The 18763-nt window shown below is 37.6% G+C and overlaps 2 protein-coding genes across 5 annotated transcripts in view; both read right to left on the bottom strand.

Moving 5' to 3' along the window:
* Window positions 1–7169: 7169 nt before the first annotated feature.
* Window positions 7170–9190, bottom strand: LOC114137454 (dickkopf-related protein 1-like). Of its 2 annotated transcripts, none has more exons than XM_028006042.1 (4): window positions 8736–9190; window positions 8499–8643; window positions 8203–8337; window positions 7170–8100 (listed from the first exon to the last, which is right to left on the bottom strand). In XM_028006042.1, exons 1-4 carry the CDS (start codon window positions 8973–8975, stop codon window positions 7763–7765), a joined length of 858 nt encoding a protein of 285 aa, XP_027861843.1. In that variant the 5' UTR covers window positions 8976–9190; the 3' UTR covers window positions 7170–7762. The 2 variants fall into 2 exon arrangements, with proteins under 2 accessions (XP_027861843.1, XP_027861844.1); XM_028006043.1 differs by having other exon boundaries at window positions 8499–8640; window positions 8736–9189.
* Window positions 9191–11085: 1895 nt separating this feature from the next.
* Window positions 11086–18763, bottom strand: part of LOC114138474 (cGMP-dependent protein kinase 1) — a 94014-nt gene continuing 86336 nt past the window's right edge. For all 3 annotated transcript variants that reach the window (XM_028007760.1, XM_028007758.1, XM_028007761.1), the window contains 9 exons: window positions 18399–18495; window positions 18168–18307; window positions 16968–17057; window positions 16610–16751; window positions 16045–16208; window positions 14956–15078; window positions 14816–14878; window positions 14667–14733; window positions 11086–14527 (listed from right to left, as the gene is read on the bottom strand). In XM_028007760.1, the coding sequence (XP_027863561.1) occupies window positions 14429–14527; window positions 14667–14733; window positions 14816–14878; window positions 14956–15078; window positions 16045–16208; window positions 16610–16751; window positions 16968–17057; window positions 18168–18307; window positions 18399–18495 (985 nt within the window). In that variant the 3' untranslated portion in view covers window positions 11086–14428. The remainder of the gene's footprint in view (window positions 14528–14666; window positions 14734–14815; window positions 14879–14955; window positions 15079–16044; window positions 16209–16609; window positions 16752–16967; window positions 17058–18167; window positions 18308–18398; window positions 18496–18763) is intronic.

The following is an 18763-nucleotide window of genomic DNA, read 5'->3' as shown; positions in this document are numbered from 1 at the left end:
AATAAGATAAAAATCCCCTGAAGAATGAATAATAACTGAGGTTTGAGTTTGGTAATAACTCCAACTCAAAATTCCAACTTCTAGAAATTGTACTGTTAAGAATACAAAATTCAAAATCGAAAGAAAAATTAAACCTCTGACTGGAAATAAAACTCATAATCACAGCGAATGCTAATACCAGTCAAGCAGGGAACATTTTTCATCTCGTTTTCAGGTTTCGAATTTCTGCCTGCACCATGGAAGTTGTGAGAATGTTGAATTGACCAAGGAGATATTTGCTCTAAAAACATTTAAGAAACACTGCTTTTCCATTTGCATTCACAAGCTTAGAGACATCTATTTCTTATGCCCCATAAAAGCAATAGTCAGTCTGCTCTATGCATTCTGAATTAGATACGGTCACCAGCAATTCTTACTGATGGCATGCACTTATGTTGGGGTTTGCGAGTCACTGCTTAAATTGTCTCTCCTTAGAGCTAGAAAGTTATTTTTCACAGAATACTGGTTTTGCGGTAACCTGCTGTCAGTCATCTTGGCTAATTGACTGTGACTCCATAAAGTTGCCATCGTCCTATGTTGCACGACTTAATATAAGTTTATTTCTTACCGAGTAGTAACTCACTCTGCTGGAGTTTCAACAACTGTCCCACTTTGCGAAAGCATTTTTTTAAACTTCTTCGAAACTTAAATAATGAGTAAATTATATGCAATTATATGTGTAAGACATCTTTTCTCAATGTGCCTGTGGCTGAGGCAGACTTTACATAGAAGCTAGGAAGTTTGCCAGCCCCTGGCACTGGCTCATGTCTCAGCCTCATGCCGCCACCAGCAAGCTTTTGGACAAACCATAATGAAGAGTAGGCATTTATATCCCCTGGTGCATCTGTTTGCCCCCTGCTTGCCTGACAGAGCAGGCAGACATTGCATGCTGGGATATTATTCATAAAATCAATGGTCTAACTCTTACACCTGTGTAAGGGCAAACTATATTGGACAGAATAACAATGAGTTAAATTCATTTGAGGCCAACAGGTGGTACATGTTGCCAGCATGATACTCGAATCCTGTCACTACTAGGTTTTCTTTCTGGGGATAATGAGCAAGCACATCCCTCCAAAAGAGAACTTAGCATTTACATCCGCAGACAGAAAATAGCATTAAAACAACAAAGCTTGTGAGCAAACAAGAAGTCTCACTCTACCTAAAATGTAAGTTTGTGTCTGGTCATATCTAGGATAAAGAAAGCTTGTTTTTTATTCAGTGACTGAAATATTACTCAATTAAAAATAGTAATACTTCATAACAATACTACTCAAATAGAAGTAAAAAGTAGGTACAGTAAAAAAAAAATACTGCTGAAACCTTTTTTATGTTAATAAATCTATGAATGTATCTGCTGACCTCTGAAAAATGCTAATAACATTTCTAGAATTTATGTTTTACAACTGGAGTAGTAAATTTGCACTTAACTTTTGTAGCCTGAAAATTTTACCTCAGCAATCAGCTGCCAAGCCATCCTGTGAAATGTGCAATTTATATTTGTGTCAGCTGACACAAAAATTGTTAAAGTACAAAGATGTGCTACTTTTTTTTAATTCAGCCTCAACACTGTAGAACTATCTTTAGCTAAATTTATATTGAACTAGTGTATTTATAGCAAATATTAGCCAGCTAAGAGTGCTTTGAATATTAAGTATGAAAATGTGCGGGAAGCTGACATGAAAAATTAGTAGAACGCCCTAAATTATTTTAATCACACATAGACAAAGTTTGTTAAGGTTAATGGGACAGACTGGAATGGAATCAGAATTTATGATGAGACTTGCAAAAAAATATAATCTGTCATGGTGTTTATTATTGTGTCTCTTGTGATGTCATCAATTAAGTACTTATTTTTCTCCAGTTGACTTTTGCAAACTTTGTATTTTTAAGAAAACATGTAGTGAAAATTTTAACTTATAACATAACAAGTAAGAGCCTCAGTATTTGAAAACTGTATTTTATTTTATTTGCTCACTTTTCTGTTGATGTGATTTTAAAATGTGCTTAATAATCTGAAGCACATATATGTGACAAAAAGCAAAAACAAATGTGCAAATGAATACCACAACAAAACTTATCAAACGTGTTTGTGGTTCCATTCTGTAATCAAAGTATTTAGAACCCACCCATTTGATTTTAACTAAGACCGTTAATCTTTTTCATTCATCTTTTTTTTTCTTTTAGTTAAGGTTGAATATCAGATCTAAATCCAACATCTTTACAGCACTGAGGTCAGCAGATCTGGATTCCTCTTTTCTAGCCCACTAACATGAGTGATGTTGATGTTCTCATCTCGCGAGCGGAAGCAGTGCTTAGGTCTGTGAGTTGGATAAGGATGTACAGAAAGACAAAAAAAAAAAAAAGATAGGGGTCGACGAGGAGTGCGCAACAGCAAACATAAACAAAGACGCAGGAAGTGACTAAGAACCAGGAGCGTAACATGACACCCGACGAAAGCACAGCGCGTCATCACCTCGATCTGTGAAACCCTTGTTTGCTCTGTTGTGTTGACATCACGCAGGCCCCAAATTAGTGGAGCAAACCTGTTCTTCACCTGTATTCACACACTGAACACATTGTCCTTTGTTTAATTATTATTTCCCCAAGGATAGGGAGATTGCCTGAGTTGCTCAATCGAGGTGATTGCTATACCTCAAAGATGAATGGCAAGCATTGTGTTTCATTTCTATTACATGATCTTTGCCAGGAACCAGAAGTGTGACACCTTCTAATGAAATGTTTACATAAGAGCTTGATTGTGATCATAACACTATCTATCCTATCTTTTTCATCTGACAAAATAAAACACATTGCACTTGTGCGCTCTGGCTTTATTTCTTTAGACGTTTGATCTCCGATGGTTGACTTATGAATTTGTTACATGTTGGATGTCAGTCAGCAATGGTTGGCACCATTAACAGCACAACAACAACAGTCAAACATCACACCAATGAAGATAAAAGGTTTATTGTGAGTCCAAGATCATGAGGGGAGATAGAACGTTCTATTTAACAACTGCAATAAAAACAAATATCTGGATTTTATAATCCAGTAAGTGTTATCATGACAAGATTCTTGCAGAATGCCCATCTATCTAGATCAAAGTGCAGTTTGTTTTAGTTTATGCATTCTTATAAGGTGATGTAATAAGAACACATATAATACACACAAATATGTAAATACATGTGGAGTAGTAGGGAAATGCACATAAAGTTGAGTCATTTGTGAGGTATTTCTTCAAATGAATTGTGTATATACATATACATATATATATATATATTTATATACATATCAGCATGGATTTCTATATGCAATGCGCCTGAGTTTGGCATGGTACCTATGGCTTCTGGAAAGTGCATTGCTTGTTGGAGTTGCATGTGGGAACTCTCGCGCTCTATCACTCTCAGTAGATCACCTATTCTGACATGCAAAATGAACCAACAAATATTTGTGGTAATGATTGTCAGTCTTTTCAAACAGACTGACAATCACACATCTATCTAAATAGCATATCTGCTATTTAGATAGATGTTTGTTGTAGCTCCAAATTGCACATGCATGGAAGGAGGTAAAATGCATGCCAGTAGACGAGCTGATTCATTCTTCTGGCATAAAAATATCAACTGTTGCTGTTTTCCACTGTGTGGGTGAATGCGCTATTCCCTAAATCGTTCACACCTCAATAAGCTTGTGGAGTTGTGTTTATAAATGTGTAAAATGCTGCAAAGCAGCATGTAGCAACATGGCTCTGTGTGTGTGTGTGGTGCATTGTTGCTTTTTCCAAAGTCCACGAAATGTACCATAGCTATGTGTATAAAGTATACACACTCACAAACACACTTATAAATATATAAACACAGTCTGGCCGTCCTTCAGTTGGGGCACATGCCTGTGGCCTGACTTAGACTGTGGCTGGTGTAATGATGACAGGCTCACAAGCACACAGATTCCAGGACCACCACACACATGACTTGGCTGGGCCTCCGTGTGGTATATTGTGCTGCTGACAATGCTCTAATTACTCTCAATTACTCTGAAGAATGGACATTAAATTTTTTAAATGGTTGTGTCTCAACAGTAATAAAACATACTTGTGTACAAGAGTAAAAATAGCAATACCACAATGTGAAAGTGCTCCATGAAAAGTTAATTGTAAATATTATCCGTGGTAGCTTTAATCATAATCTGCCTGAGCCCATACACTTTAATCATGAACAGTCATTACGGAGATAGAATGGCTCCTGGCATTATATGACAGTGTATGAAACTCTACTATTTTCCAATTATTTATCATGCATTAAACCAATAGACTGGAATATTTCAATCCAGTTCCAGGGTTATAAGAAGTTAGTATCTTTTTTATCCTGTCATTTACTATAAATTTAGTTTAGTTTGTGTTGGAGGTTGACCCAAGACAAATCAGGGCTTATGCAATCACTATTTTATGAGTCTTCAAATCACTGTGATGATATAAATACATATGAGTTAGCCTTGTAGACAGAGACTAACAGGTATTCTGAAAGATGTGAAGACCAAAGCCCTCTTCTACTGCCTCAAAACAACTCCATTGTTAAAAACATCATGGTGGTTTAAGTGGATAGCATTTTATTGACCTTTAAACCATCAGCCTTTGTTGATTATTTACTGGGAACATGGAGGTGGTGTGCCACCAGTGATATTCCCATGTAAAAAACTGAGCATCAGCTGAGTTAAAAGTAAAGCAGTTTAGAAGGTTAAAAATGTGACCACAGTTTTGGTGAACAATATTCTAATGATTTTTACACTGCCTTATTTTTCCACTTACTCCAATTGGAAACTAAAGTATGTTTCAAGCAGGACGATCATTGATGGTGCACTGCCTCCAGACCCATGTAAAAAAAATCATAAATTTCTCTGTATTTAAATTTTTGCATTGGATATTTAGTCATAAACAGATGATTTGCATTGAATGGTAATTTACTTAGAAACAGATGTTTATAATGGAAATACAGGCAGGAACTAGTGCACCACTAATGAGCTTCTTGAGTGAAACATCCCAATGCAGAATGGATCATAAGAAGCATTTTCGGAAAAACTTCAGATAAACTGTCAGAAACTGTCAACAAAGTAAAGAAGTATGACATGAAAAAATTATATAGTAGTCTGAGTAGTGTTACACCCTATCCTTTTTTTAATCAGGTCTATTCACTGAATAAATGCGTTACAAGTCCTGTCCTAAGTAAATCTTTCACACAGAAAAATCATTGGTGACAGACTTCCTCCTATTTCTATTATCTATGTGATTAATCATCGGAATCTGTGTAAAGTATACAAAAAACGAAACTTATTCTTGGCCTGTCTCAGAGTCCTTGTTAACTGCATATTCTGGTAACTTCTAATCTGGATTTATATTACATGATAGCAAGAGAGTTATCAACGGCAGGTAATATTTGAACTGTTTACAGCCTTTAAATAGAATCTTACTGAACTAACTCTTTAACATGTAAATTTGGTGAGTTTGGGGGAGAGTATAGAAATAATGACCAGTTCTTATATTGTATAGCTCTTTAATAACAGAGTAATACCGCTCTAGTTTTGTTTGCAAAACTTAACATCTGTGTCTACATGATTCCAAACAGATAGAGGTCATCTGCCACACTCAGATATCAACAGAGTCTCACGTTTCCTTTGATCTGACAAGAAAATCAAGCCAAAAGTACAGTCATTTTCTCACCATCTTCTAATCTAAACAGGCCTAATTACAGGCACCCATGTGAATTTGAGAGGTTTTATAGCCTATATATTAGAGCACACAGATTGCACAACATGTCAGGAAGCAGGCTGTGCTGTGCAACTCGAGAGATTACAGAGATTGAGAGGCAAGATCCTTTTTGGGGTTGCATCACACAAAAAATGTAAGTGTTGTTCTGCACTTTAGTTCATGAATGCTGGTGCAGATTGAGAAAGATGAAGTAATTAGAGGCTTTAAACCAGATAGGCAACTATCTGTTCTGCTACATATAAATAAGTCATAATTAGAAACTAGCCAACACCAAAGGTTTAGGTTACAAACACTCACTGCAACACACATACTTTGTTATTACCACTTTGGTGTTAACATTTGATATGACCACATCCTGTCCTGTGCTCCCCTGTGATGTAGCCTTCACAAATCACACTTACAATTCAGTTGTGTTAAAATGAACAACTTATTCTCCTGCTGTGACTAATTTTTGGATGATTTAAGGAGATATTCAGTGCATATTTTTGACAGATGTTATGAATGGGGAGTAGGTCTTGTTCAAACATTTAAAGGAGTCATGTAAATCTTTTCTTTAAAGGGCAAATGGAACTAGGAAGAACTGTGCCAGCAATTATTCTCTTGCATGATACACTGAGAATCACATTTGACTCTGTCAGAAGAGTTAGGCATAATACAAATCAGCAAACGGATAATAATTTAACCTACTATAATATGTTTGCATAATACACTGCTTTTCTTTAATACTAGGAAATTACTCTGATTAAAAACACTTTGCTGTTTTGTTTTCAGTAAGCGTTTTATTTTTAAGGATCAATGGTGGTGAACTTCTTTCTTCCTCCATTTCCTGTGTAAATAATTATAGGCTTCTCTCTAAATCCCTGGCAAAAGTGACAACCGATTTAAGGCACGTAAAATGTCATTTGGATAAAACACAGTGATGTTTCTAAGACTGAAGTTGTTTCTAAAGAGCTTAAGTGCACTTTGGTCTTGGTCGCCCTCTGACAGACTGTGGGATTCCCTTTAAGACACTCTAATCGGTATTTATAGTCTCAGAATAGCTTGAAGTTTCATAAAATTGTATTATCAGAAAGCAGCATAAAGTTTTGGAGATCAGATTTGATCTGAAACATCAACTAATTTTGATTTGCTTTCAATAAAAACGCCATTAGGGCTTGACATTGTACTTAAACCAACCCTTCTTTTTTTCACAAATTTTTACTTTCCACAATATAGTAACTATTTTACTGTAAACACATCTTTCCTGCACAGGCAACAGTTAATCCCAATAAATTTTGGGCTAAATCTGTTCTGCAATAAGTTTTATGAAATGATGGACAGCAAGAGTGAGGTTATCATGAGACATTTAATAATAAAACAAATATTCACATTTTCTTTACATAGTTTCATATAAAACAATATATTTTAATATATTTATATGTCACATATTTACAAAACATGCAGCACCATGTCTTTTATAATACTGGTGTTGACTTAATTCAATGGGACAAATAAGTGCCACTTACAGGATATTATTTACACTACAGTAATTTACTGCAATAACAGTGGCTCAAAGTTCCATAAAAGAGAAACAAAAGCAGCTCTGCCACTGACGACACAAATCGATTCCCCAAATCCTTCTGGAATGTCACTTCCTGATTTCAGATTCTTCACCTGATGATGGGGAATCGGAGATGCTGGTCTCACAATGTTGTGTCCCTGCGGGCGTCTCGTTTTTCCAGGATTCATGTCCATCCTTCCGGGTGATGTGTTGGTGTCAGCAAATTTAGCAGGAAAGAATGTCTCAGGTGTAGAGTGTCTTGTGTGTGCGCGCGTGCATATGAGTGTGTGTCAGCATCTTTGGTAAACACAAGATTGGGAGTGGAGGATTTGTCAGTGTCTGCAGAGTCTGCACTGATTTATCGATGTGTGTCTTTGTGTGTGAGTTTTTATGCCCCTGTATGCGCCTGTGTGGTTGTGTCAGCGTCTCTGACAGGTGTGTAAGTTCCGGGCTGCAGTCCTGCTGACACCGTGGTCTCGGCTGACTCCGTGGTCTCGGCTGACTCCGTGGTCTCGGCTGACTCCGTGGTCTCGGCTGACTCCGTGGTCTCGCTCTCCTTTCTCTGCCCGGCACACCAGGCCCTCGCCGCAGTCGCAGCGCTGGAACAGCTCCAAGCCATGATTGCCTTTCCTGCGGTGGCGAGTGCACACCTGGCCCTCTGTCAGCACAGGCTTGCAGATGCGGGACCAAAAGTGCCTGGCACAGCACAGACCCTCGGAGCAGTCTGTGGATCTCAGACATGCATCACCCTCCTGGCCTGGAGACAGGGATAGAATTGACATTTGTCACATATAACACGTCTGAAAACATTTTGTTGACTCTGTGACACGAGGCCGGTCATATCTGACAGGTAACACACCTTTGACAGTGTTCGGTTGGAAGCCAGAGGCTGTGGGTGTCCTCTTTCCTTGATGCTCCATGGTGTTGTTGTGTTTATTCCAGCCAGTGGTGACAGATAAGTCTGAGCTGTGAATGTCATTCACCTGACAAACACCTTTAAGAAGACAGCAAATAAGAGTGTTAAAGAACTGTTTGCGACAGAAGATGACAAATAGAAAGTTTGAATGATAAACATGTAAAGTAAACACAGAGAAAACTCAAACTACGTGAATCAGATGAATCACAGAAATGATCACATCTCTGATGTCTGCTCACCATTGATGCAGCGGTTTCCTGCGCAACACATGGAATCCCTCACACAGCGCTTCCGGCACTTGCGGCACGGGAGACAAACACCCCGGGCGTCGTTGCAGAATTCATCACCTCCGCAATCTTCGTCATCTGTGCAAGCACCTGACTGCTGCAGCATAAAAAAAAGTTAATTAAAAAAGCCGAACATGTTTATGTTCTTACTTATGGTTTTGACTTTTACTCATACTAGAGTTAGTTTACCTGCAAGGTGTCAGAGGGTAATTTGTGTCCCATGCCACCAGGCGGTGAGGTGCGCGGACTTGGACTGACGGTGTCTGCACCTTTCCCCGCACCGGGTAAGGTTTTAATCGCGTTGGAATTCATCAGGACTGCTCCCGCGTAAACGTCTCCACAGTATCCAAACAGAAAGAGCTGCACAGCCAAAATATGGTGCGCAAGGGGCATCTGCATGATTCTTCTCTTCAATTCTTTAACAAACATAGAGAAAGAACGAAAAAAAAAAAAGATATCCCTTATGTTATGCTGAATAGCAAAAAGTGACAAAGTCCAAACGGCGTGGGTATCCCAAAGTTTCCTTTGATCAAATCTAGATAAAATCTGATCTAGTTTCGGCACGATGCTCGGATGCCTCCTGACTCAGAAAAGTCCTGGGGTGATCTCTTTATACATGCAGACCTGTTTGTCTTCCCGCCCCTCGCTGTGCACAACAAAGGCGGAGGGGGAGGAATTTCAAACAGAGCCACACTGTACGGAAATGGCCATCCTTTGCACAGGACTACATTTCGTGGTGTTTGTGGAAAGATAATGACCCGCAGAGTCTGTCTGAATACCCATCAGCGGCGCGCAGGGGACATTCAGCAACACCCCTAGATTCCACAAGACATGATCAGACTTTAGAGTCATCAACAAAATCTCTATTGGATATCTGATCTATTTGTCTTTTGAATACACAAACTGAACAACATTTTAAAGTTTAGGCTGGTATTATCCGTCCTCTTTGCAAATACAGCATCAAATATGCACGTTTAAATTTTCTATACTTTTATAGAGATTGTTGAGATTATAAAAAAAATATCACCTTTCAGTTCGTAAAATTGTAAGCATTTTCTTAAAATAAAAATTTAAAACCAACAAACAAAAAAAACTTTCATCTATCGTTTCAATAGCAGCCATAAGCAATCTTTGTGACGGTGCAAAATACCGGCACATTTGATTCTTCCAGCCTCTTTCACATCCAAGATAACTCTAAAGTACCCTTTGGCACTTTCAGGACCAAAGTGATTGAAGTTACTTTGGTCGATTAACCACTTCATTTGATCCTTCTGATTTGCCAAAAGGTGGCAATTATCCACCAAAGTGTGCTTGATTACACCAGCGGCGGACATCAATGTGTTTAGGATATGCGGGGCATTATGGGGTGTGAATAGTTTGCCGAATTAACGGACTTCCGTAGGGGAGGCCTTCAAGGAGTGACTGGCACTTTGAGATTAAAGGCGACTCTGATCTGCCCCATGACCTGTTGGGCTCCAGCATCGCGACAGATGTCAATGAAGAGAGGATTTGTGTTCAGCAATATACAAAAAACGGACGGACGTACAGACAGACAGACAGATATGCTCTTGAACGTCACCTGCTGGTCAATTTCGATAAGAATGTGTCTGAGCGAACCAATCGGATTGCGTGGGGGTGCATGCGTTTGTGTGAGCACGCATGGCCGTCCTTGGACATCTGACAAACACGCAGTACTTTGCGCGTCTGAATTGGTGCATATCTTTTGAAGTGGCGCTTTTATCTCCACCTTACTAAATGTCAGAGCAGGTAAGGTGGAGGTCCTTTGATGCAGTAGATCCCCTTTGATCTCCTATATGTCACCCTGTTGTTATGACCGAAGCCAGTTCCCTGCCCCCCAAACGGATTTCTGTTGTGCGAAAAACATCGAGCTGAATCATTTCCATTTCCCTCTAAAGTGCATGTCATTAACTCCAGGACTGATTATTACAGTTCGCAGAAGACCCTGGCTCTTCACCTAAAGGAAATTTTTCTAGCCAGGCGCTCCCTCAAGTGGCAGCTTCGGCAAACTGCAACTGACTGGTAGTTGGTTTACTCTTTTCAATCAACCACTCAACCAGAATGTTTTTATATAGTATCATATGTTTTAAACAGATGACCAAATGTCCCATGCACCACAAACTGTGAATGCCCAGGTTTTGATTTCTTTCTTTCAATCTCCCTTGTCCCCTGTTCATTTTTCCTGCTTCTAAAGTATCAACTTTAAGGACAAAATGTTGGCTTTGAATTATACCCCACCAACTGAAAGGTTTCATGATGATATTAAGCACTTGTATCCACTTCTTTGTCTTGTTCTTATCCCTAATCAGTTAAGACAAAAACTACAACAGACAAGCATGACTCAAAAGCATTGTTTTTTTATTCTCTCTCTCTATATATTTTTTTTTAAAAATCTGACACGTGGCACTCTGCAAAAGTAAATAACAGGAAAAAATAACACAGGGCTGATGAAAGGCATTTGAGAACAAAAATAAAACTCCTTGAGATTGGAGAGGACAAATATAAGGCTTTGTGGTAAACATAAACAAAAGCATACATAAAATCTTTATTTACACAAATAACATTCCCATTCTTTTTCATCACCCAAGAAATAATGATTAAATGACCTTGACTTTTATTAGGAAAGCCAGATATTTCAGTTCTAATAAACAACAAACTTCAGGTTGAAATTGTGTGTTATAACTGCAAATCATTCTTGCCTTCTCTGATTGTTAAGATTTCATGGCTGTAACAAGTGATGGGTGGACCTTCTGGATTATAATTAATGCTCACTGGTGTTTCATATCAGGCCATAAGTGATTGACTTCTTCATTTCACAGAAGAAGAGAAAAGCATGTCATTGCAGCCAAGTCAGGTATTTTTTTTAAATTAGTGTCTTCATAAAAGAAATTAAATATCATAAACAAGAAACGTTTTTCATTTATCAACTGTAAGCCTTAAAACAATTGGATTCTCTCCTTGGGTATTAAGCGTTTGTTTTTTTTTTTTATAACAAAGGGTGAGACATAGCAGTCTAAAGAGGACATATGTTTCTGAGGTGTACATGTGTTCATGCAGCATTGAAAAGGTCATGTGATGTTTATTTTATATGCCATTGACTTAAGGCACTTACAATCTGTTTGACTTTAAATTCAGTTGTTTTCTTAGTGTGGCGAGGTGAAGCTTGTTGGGTGACCAATGAGGGATTGTGACAGCTGTGTGTTCATAAAATGAGTTATTTTTTCTTCTTCTTTTGCAATTAGTTTTCAGAACAAATATGAATAGGTTTGTTCACATATTTGAAAAAGATGTGTAAAAAGCCATAAAACATATGTATTTCCTATTACAGAAGCATAATTTTACAATATAAAAATTCCAAAAAAATTATTTTAATTTGATCCGTGGGAAGTCCATGTTAGGAAGTACTTGCTTTTGAAGAAATGACAGTAGGCACAGATCTCTGTAATGCTAAGTCTTCTAGAAGAAAAGATAAATATAACTTAAAAAAATAAACTCATACTTTTATTTTTCAGTTGATCATGATATATACAACCTTGTAATTCATAAACCATAACTTTTTGTGTGAAAAAATATAGTACACAAACCCACTAGAGAACGTGAGGATCCCTGGTCTATATTGCCACAGTAAAGAGTAAGCACATAGATGAAAGAGACAAAGTTCACCTGTTAGTGAATTGCTACAAAGAGCCCCATATTTGGGACCTTGGGTAATATTGTCTTGGACATTAAGATTCGGTATTGCATGAACAAACATTTTGAATGGGTTTAGTGTGAAACAACAAATGAATATGAAGAAAAACACATCAGACCCACTGTAAAGTATGGTGGCAGATATGTTAAATTGTGGACCTGTTTGATTTTTAGAGAGCACAGCATAACCAACTCTGAAATTCCAGGATATCTTAAATAAGCCTCTGGTGGACTCTGCAGGAAAACTGAAATAGATTTTATTTGTATATTTTAGAAGGCAATGCAAGTGGCAACCACAGAAATAATTCCCAGACAAAATGTACCATCTTCCATTGCGAACACAATCTCCAAACCTGAACTTTATAGAAAAATTTGGGGATGAGCTGAAGAGATGAAGGCATAAGAGAGGATCCAGAACTCTAGACAATCAAGACATATTGTGCAAAGAAGAAACTCTATCCTTGGGAAATGTTATTAGATAAGTCCAACTATTGTCTCATTTAATAAAGCGATTTTGTATAATGCATTGGTAGCTGGAGTGCGAACAGTTGTGTTAAAAACAACTAACTCTTAATGGTTTTTATACTGACTTAATGAAGTCAAATAAAAAGTTTACTTTTTTGTAATTTTTTTAAAAACTAAAATAAACGATGAATTTATTTTAAGGCATTTACACATCTTTGTCAAGAGTGCCAACAAAAGTATCTGGTTCACTATTGTTGAATTGACCTCAAAGGCATTATGAAGCTGGCTGAAAGAGAAAGTTTGGTCAAATTTAGCTTGGGAAGATCGTTAAATTTGGGTAAGGAGAGATTGTCAAATTTGACTCATTTTAGTTAAAATTACAGTTAGCACAATGTAACATGGTGTCAAGATTTTCACTCAAGTTTGAAAACTTACACAAGTCTCCATTTCTCTATAGCATGACATCAATTACATCACAAAGTAATCTGGCACAACAAAAGAGGGTGAAAGAATCACAGTACAAAACAATAAACAGTACTGTCATCTCAACATTGCTGATCATAATTCACCAACAGCACCAAAGACACTGAAACCAGGTTCACAGTTATTTCAGAGCTGTACAAGAGCAAACGGGGAACATCGGGATTTGGTGAGCGGCAATAAGGATTTTAATGGATTTAAAAACAAAAAGCAGAATGTAATCTTGAAGCACAATAAAACGGCGACAAAGAATTTGACTCATACTAAGGTTTAAAACAGACTTATAACCGTTCAGTTAATTTTCTTAAGTGCATAATGACACACTGCTTCATGGAGATGCTAGCCGAGCTGTCATGTGTGCAGATGTGTTTGATTCATTAAGCTTTAAGCAGGGCACTTAAAGAGTCATGACTCTTTCCACTGAATGCACAGTGTTTGTACTTTTCAAGGTAGATAAAACTCATAGGAAGCGTACTAAGCGTTTGTTTATGTTCATGTATGACAATGTAACTGATATATTCAAACACTATGTGCCACACATAGCTTAATGTTATGCAGGTATGCTAAATAAGAAGAGAATTGTTGACATTCAGGTTAGTCTTGAGCACTTGATAACTGGAAACTATAGTGTGTACATCTGTGGAAAGTATCATAGATTGTTGCAAGTAGCTGCGTGTCACAAACCAGGCAGCAGCTGCAGTAACATTATAACCTATCCCAAAGTCCAGCGAACAGTTCTGCAGAGACAGACTTTGTAAATAAAATTCACAAAAGTTGCTTTATTTCTCAGCAACTTTCCCTGTTTTCACCCTCCTGTTAACCCTAGAATTCAAACTTAGTTAAGTTGTCACACATTCATACATCCAATAAACACCTTCCCCTGTTACAGGGGAAAACCTGGCTCCAGTATCAGGCTATGTTGTATGTGTGTGTAAATGTCTGAGTATCCCTGTGCTTTCTTTACCTATAAACTTGAGTATAAGACAACACTGAGGAAGTGCTACAGCAGTCCCAATATAAATGCTTTATCCAGAGCCACAGTGAAATAAAGGCATATCGGAGACCCAGAGGGTTTACCATCCATCATCATTTCCATATCTTCTCTTTCATTTTTAATGCAGTTCCTTTTTCTACAAACAACTCTGAGTTGTCCTCTGAGTTGGCTTCCAAGCCGTTAAAAGCCTACAAAAGAAGAGTTTCTTTTGGTTTTAAGTGGAGAGAGGTGAACTTCAAAAGTCAACATCCCAGCCAGAGGTGTCGTCAGGAGGCGGGTCCTCGTTGTCCTCAGGGAAGCTGTCGAAGTTACTTGTGTCGACTGCTGATGTGACCTTATCGGGACAGAAGAACAAAAAGCATTTCATATAAAAGCAACAACACGTTTAGCAGATTTTGATTATATGAGGCTGTGTGAGACGACAAGCGAGGAAAATGCTTTAATGAGAATTAATGTCAGCAGTGTGCACTCACATTAGGGATAATAGGAGGCGTCAATGTCCCCTTTTTCAGACCTTCCCAATTAAAGCCCTCAAACCATCTGAAAGAAAATCAGCAAGAAGCTATCATAAAAGAGAACAACAGAAACTGCACATGGAAGTCCATTATGAAAGTTTGCTTACTTGTGCTTTTGGATGTCTTTGACACCATTTTTCAAGTTTCCAAGTCTTTCACAAGGATTATCCCTAAAGTGAAAACCGGTAAAGATTAAGCATTTAAACTAAATAATCAGACGAGAGAGTCTGGAAGCACAGACTCTTACCTGCATAGCTTTTTGATTAGGTTGGCAGCATTTTTGGTGATTTTCTTTGGAAATTCAATCATATCGATGCCTCTCAGGATAATGTTGTAGGTTTTCATTGGATCAGGGCCAGAGAAAGGTGGACTGTATAACAGAGGCCAGCATTAGTGTTGGGTAAAAAGAAGTACATCAAAATAAGCAGTTTTTGTAACTCCAAATTAAAGTTTTTGTCTTTACATAAATAGTTTCCAACATAATTTTGCATAGAAATCTACAGTCATTTAATCTACAGCCTTTCAATAAATTAGAATATGCATTTCTATGAGGCTCGCCAGATTAAAGATATCAAATCACAATTTTTAAGCAGATATTCAGCATACATTTCATTTTGCCATACTTCTATTTTACTTCTATTTTCAAAATTGGTTTCTTTATTGGTCTGATGTAATATTTTAATTTTAAATGTTTTCATTAGCTGTAAGTGTAACAATTAACAGAAATAATGGCCCATAAAAAATATGTCTGTGTTCAATTACGCTGTACATTGTGTCACAGTTAGTATATTTAGTTACTGAAATAAAGTAATATTCAATAATATTTAACTTTGTTGGACATGACTGTATATTACCCCAGGGAACAGTGTAGAATCGTCTGTTGATTGGAATGAGCAGATTTTTAGTTTACTCTGACCAATAATTGGCAAGCCAAAAAAATCAAAAGTTTCATTTTAATTTTGATTAATGAACACAGCATAAACTAGGCATTTCCATCAGCTCTGGCTACCCACAACTGTCCTACACGTGGGACTTTATTTTGTTTATAATCAATAGTACTAAACTTGTTAAATGTACTAACAGGCTAATGAGAGTTTAACCTGTTAACTGTCTTTGTTTTAACTTTAAATAGTGATTTTTCTCTTGCATGCTTGACGTGTCGTTGCCTCTACGTCTATCATAAATAAATAATTCATATTATGATTTTGTTAACTAGAGTTTTTAAAGCAATATCAAAGTCAGCTAAAATTGGCATTACGCAGGGCAAAGCTTCACAAAATCTGCAGAAATATCTGCATGACCAAAACATGACAAACATGACCAGGCTTGTATGTACCTGCCAGTCAAGAGCTCAAACATCAGGATTCCAAGAGACCAGTAGTCGGCCGAAATGTCATGGCCTTTGTTCAGAATAATCTCCGGTGCTACGTACTCCGGTGTCCCGCAGAAGGTCCAGGTTTTCTTCCCAAACCCAATTTTTTTGGCAAAGCCAAAGTCCACCTAATGAGAAGATGAAAAAGTTATAATTTGCAACTAGTTTCATAACTAGAATTGATCAGAGTAAATAATATTTATTGCCAGGTATTCCGAAGCAATATCGTTGATACTTTTCACATCACTAAAACAAAGCAACATGGGGCTTTTTTGTGCATACAGTGTTAGCATCTTTCTAAGATACTAATATTTATTAGAGTAATCTGGTGGAAACTTCACTAATTTATTAAACCCACATTTCATCTTATTCAATTTTGTGGTCATTTTCCACTTTAAGAGAAGGTCCACATTTCTTTCTATATTTATTTGGAAGAACTTGATATTTCTCCAGTTCATAAAACATACCTGTTTAAAAAAGAGACAATGTTATAGCTAAAATGGGCAGACATTAAATATTGATTTCTTACCAGTTTGGCATAACCCCTGTGGTCCAATATAAGATTCTCTGGCTTGAGGTCTCTGTAGATGATTCCTTTGGAATGCAGATAAGCAAAAGCTTCCACTACACAAGCTGTGTAAAACCTGGTGGTTGAGTCCTCAAAAGAACCCCTAAGAAAACAGCAAGACAACAAAGCTAAATGGTGATCGACATAAGTAACAATGTCGTTTTTCCTCAGACACCAATGAGAAAAGGTTTGCAAACAAAATCCCTGTTGCACAATTAAAAAAAAAGACTAAGGGTTTCTAAACATTGCATTTTGTCACTGATTCTGTGTTCATGTATGATCCAACTAAACTACTTGGATGGGGTGTAAGTGTTCTCACCGGTCCCGAAGTATGGTCCACAGTTCCCCGCCTAAACATGCTTCCATCAACATGTAGAGGTATTTGCTGTCTTTGAATGTTCTATACAGTCTGGAAAATATAATAAAACAGTTGATATCTACAATATTCAGAAATATCCAATTTACAATTAGCAATCCAGTTCTACTGCGCTAGGATGACATATTTTCATGTTAGTTTTAATTACATTTTGTTATGGATGTTCTGAAATGAAAATACAATATACTCTATATGTCAGGATCTGTGTTTTTCTGTGTTTATTTAGAGTTTTCTGTGTCCTTGAGTCTCTTCGTTGTCCTGTCCTCCCCTTGATTGTTCCCAGGTGTGTCTCGTTTCTGTGATTACCCGCCCATGTATTTAACTCCACCTGTGTTCCTTGTTCCTCGTCGGGTCCTTGTCGTTGTATGTCGTTGTCAATGTCTAGTCGTCGTGTCCATCTGCCTGCTGCTCGTTGTTTGGACTGTGTTCCCGTCATTAAAATCATCATTTTCATTTCTACCTGGGTCTCAAGCGTCTGCCTCACCACCTCACACCGCACCGCTTCATGACACTATATATAATCTATGATGGCCCTCAAATGGTCAAATGATTATTAGCTCAATTTATCAGAAAGCATTTCAAAGTGAGTGATTCATCATCGCAGACATTTGCATGGAATAAGTATTGCAATTAAAATGGCATTGCTGCAACATGGGAGTAGCCCTTATGTCAATTCAGTGGCAGTGGCACCAGTCTGCAGTACGTGAGTGTTACACTTGAATGCTAATTCTACAGAAAGTTTTCACAAACCCAAAAAAGTCCTTAGCTACTATAGAATATTTGTAAAAAGGAAATGTTTATTTACCTAAGACATTGCATTTTCCAGTGCCACTAAAATACAGTAAAGATGTCCAATTGTATAAAGAACAAGTGAGTACTGAACCATCGATTGGTAGCACAGCTCTACTGATCCAACTTTATAAACTCTTCCCCACCTTTATGAAGAGCCAACACGGGTCAAACTAGGCATTTCTAAACCTGAACCTCTGTAGCAACAACATGCTTAGTGGCGTCCTCAGAGTTTTGTACTCAAACAAATACATCTCTAGCTACAAGTAAACAAAGATCAGATCTCAATGGCAAATCAAACTTATGTGTTTTTTAATAATCTACTTCGCCTTAAAAAGGTTGCTCATGTTATACCTGACAATAAAGTCAGAGTGAGCCTCTTGCATAATGAGCTTCTCAGATCGAATGTGCTCCTGCTGTCTTGTGTCAACAATGTGTCGTTTCTTCAAGATCTTCATGGCAAAAGTCTTGTTCTCATCACTCTTTAGCTGAACCTGTGGCCAAAAGAATTGAGTAACGGTTAATTATTTTTGTTAGTATGGATGTCCATGCTTCATGTTCACACTACAACGCACTGTTCCATACCAGCTCAACACGTCCGAAGCCCCCGACCCCTAGGGTGTCTATGATGTTGAAGTCAGCCAGATTGAGATTGAAGAAAAATGCATTTTCTGCTTCATACCTGTTGCGGCAGAAAAAAAGGGGAGGAAAGAAAACATTGGAGAAGGATTAGAGACAAGTTGAAGGATGAAAGAACATATAATCCACTATCAACAACCTGAGGAAAAAAATATCCGTTTCTCCCTGAGCTAATTTGTTTGCAAATCTTAGAGGATTAGAATCACAGTAATCTATCAAGGATGTTATTGAGGATGTGGAGTGGATAAATACTAACACATGAACAGGATGTGTTTGAGCTTAGTCCTCTGGCAAATTGCTTCAACCTCCGC

The sequence above is a fragment of the Xiphophorus couchianus genome, chromosome 22, assembly GCF_001444195.1.
Source record: "Xiphophorus couchianus chromosome 22, X_couchianus-1.0, whole genome shotgun sequence".
Taxonomy (NCBI): Eukaryota; Metazoa; Chordata; class Actinopteri; order Cyprinodontiformes; family Poeciliidae; genus Xiphophorus; species Xiphophorus couchianus.
Note: the sequence above shows the minus strand (reverse complement) of the source record. Positions and strands in the feature narration are given on the sequence as shown.